Raw genomic sequence first — 2,043 nt, 5'->3', positions numbered from 1 at the left:
AATATCAGATGCTAAAACAAAAATTCCCACTGAGTCTTCTTAAAATCCTTTTTTCAATGTTTTTGATGGTTTTTTTTTACTGGTAAATGGCAATTTTATGCCACTTAGCCAAATATCACAGCTGAAATTAAAAAAATAATTAGTTATTCAAACTCGAAAGGGTATAAGTGCCAAGGGATGATTTTTGTAATACTGTTCTGGAACAAAAAACTCTTCTCAACTTTGTGCCCTAAAAATACATTAAAAGGTATCAGACATATCCTGTACATTACAACCAGAATTTATATTTTTTAGAAAATCCAAATCCCACAACCCGGGTATGCCTACCTGCCTTTGAGCAAGTGAGGTACGGTACCTAGTCTATGTTTAAACTGGTGTTCAGTAGGAGGGGGGAGGGGGGAGTTCAGTCTTGTGCCTCGACGACCGATGGCGGGTGTAATGGTTTTATTGGATGGCAGTCAACACTGAATAGCACCATGCTTTGTACTGCCAGGCTCCCCACCGAGTGACTGGTCCTGCAGTTGTGTGTCCTGCAGTTGTGTGACCTGCAGTTGTGTGACCTGGAGTTGAGTGTCCTGCAGGTATGTGTCCTGCAGCTGTGTGACCTGCAGCTGTGTGACCTGCAGTTGTGTGACCTGGAGTTGTGTGACCTGCAGTTGTGTGACCTGGAGTTGTGTGTCCTGCAGGTATGTGTCCTGCAGTTGTGTGACCTGGAGTTGTGTGACCTGCAGTTGTGTGACCTGGAGTTGTGTGTCCTGCAGGTATGTGTCCTGCAGCTGTGTGACCTGCAGCTGTGTGTCCTGCAGGTATGTGTCCTGCAGTTGTGTGACCTGCAGCTGTGTGACCTGCAGTTGTGTGACCTGCAGTTGTGTGACCTGGAGTTGTGTGTCCTGCAGGTATGTGTCCTGCAGTTGTGTGACCTGGAGTTGTGTGTCCTGCAGGTATGTGTCCTGCAGCTGTGTGACCTGCAGCTGTGTGACCTGCAGTTGTGTGACCTGCAGTTGTGTGACCTGGAGTTGTGTGTCCTGCAGGTATGTGTCCTGCAGTTGTGTGACCTGGAGTTGTGTGACCTGCAGTTGTGTGACCTGGAGTTGTGTGACCTGCAGTTGTGTGACCTGCAGTTGTGTGTCCTGCAGGTATGTGTCCTGCAGCTGTGTGACCTGCAGCTGTGTGACCTGCAGTTATGTGTCCTGCAGTTGTGTGACCTGGAGTGGTTTGACCTGCAGTTGTGTGACCTGGAGTTGAGTGTCTTGCAGGTGTGTGTTCTGAGGGTGTGTGTATCACGGGGGTGTCCTCCGTGTGTTTGTGTGTGTGTGTGTGTGTGTGTGTGTGTGTGTCCTGCAGATGTGTGCCTCACGAGTGTGTACTTTAGATGTGTGTGTCCTGCAGAGTTGAATCATGTAGGTGTGTCCCGCAGTTGTGTCTTGCAGGTGTGTGCCCTGCAGGTGTGTGTGTCTTGCAGATGTGTGGGTCCTGCAGGTGTGTGGGGAGCCTGCCACATCTATACCGTCTACGATCTGACACTACCATCTACACAACCGTACCTAGATTGTCTGTACTAGAACATAGGCAGTGGACTACACGTGTTGAGCAAGTGTACATTTAGTGTAGAACAACCAAGCAGGAAAATGTTCTACTTCCTTTGCTCAAAAACTAATATTGTTTGCTAATAGGCCGAGATACTTTTCTTTTCAAATTTACATTCTAAACATGATATTCAGCTCTTACAGTAAAAGGTATTTAATGATAGTATACAGTAGAAACTTGATAAAACGATTCTCAAAGTAATTGGTAAAACTTTCAGTTGCTGAATTCTGATTAGTGAGATATTTGCTGGCCGGAGCAGAATGCTTGAGGTTTGTGCTAGACACTGAGTTTGTGTGGCCTGTAACTGGGTCATTCTGCTATTGAGGTTACTTCTGTCGGACATCCACCTTATAGAGGTTGAACACACAACACAATGCAAAAATATATTACAGAAGTTTACGCTTTCTTCTAAGATTATCAAAATTTCAGTTGCGGAACAATCAATAATAGTATGTT

The 2,043-nt window shown here is 45.8% G+C and overlaps 1 protein-coding gene across 1 annotated transcript; it reads left to right on the top strand.

The window, feature by feature from the left end:
• Positions 1-426: 426 nt before the first annotated feature.
• LOC124361370 (keratin-associated protein 10-2-like) lies at positions 427-1,562 on the top strand. Its single transcript, XM_046815418.1, has 3 exons — positions 427-435; positions 522-1,256; positions 1,431-1,562. Exons 1-3 carry the CDS (start codon positions 427-429, stop codon positions 1,560-1,562), a joined length of 876 nt encoding a protein of 291 aa, XP_046671374.1.
• The last annotated feature ends 481 nt before the right edge of the window (positions 1,563-2,043 follow it).

This window comes from Homalodisca vitripennis, chromosome 4, assembly GCF_021130785.1.
Source record: "Homalodisca vitripennis isolate AUS2020 chromosome 4, UT_GWSS_2.1, whole genome shotgun sequence".
Taxonomy (NCBI): Eukaryota; Metazoa; Arthropoda; class Insecta; order Hemiptera; family Cicadellidae; genus Homalodisca; species Homalodisca vitripennis.
This window is presented reverse-complemented; position numbering and strand designations above follow the sequence as displayed.

Bases quoted from the DNA above. Each gene is read 5' to 3' on its own strand.
- LOC124361370 (XM_046815418.1), top strand. The intron at 1,257-1,430 runs GTGTGTGTTCTG...TGTGTCTTGCAG, and splicing joins TGGAGTTGAGTGTCTTGCAG to GTGTGTGCCCTGCAGGTGTG.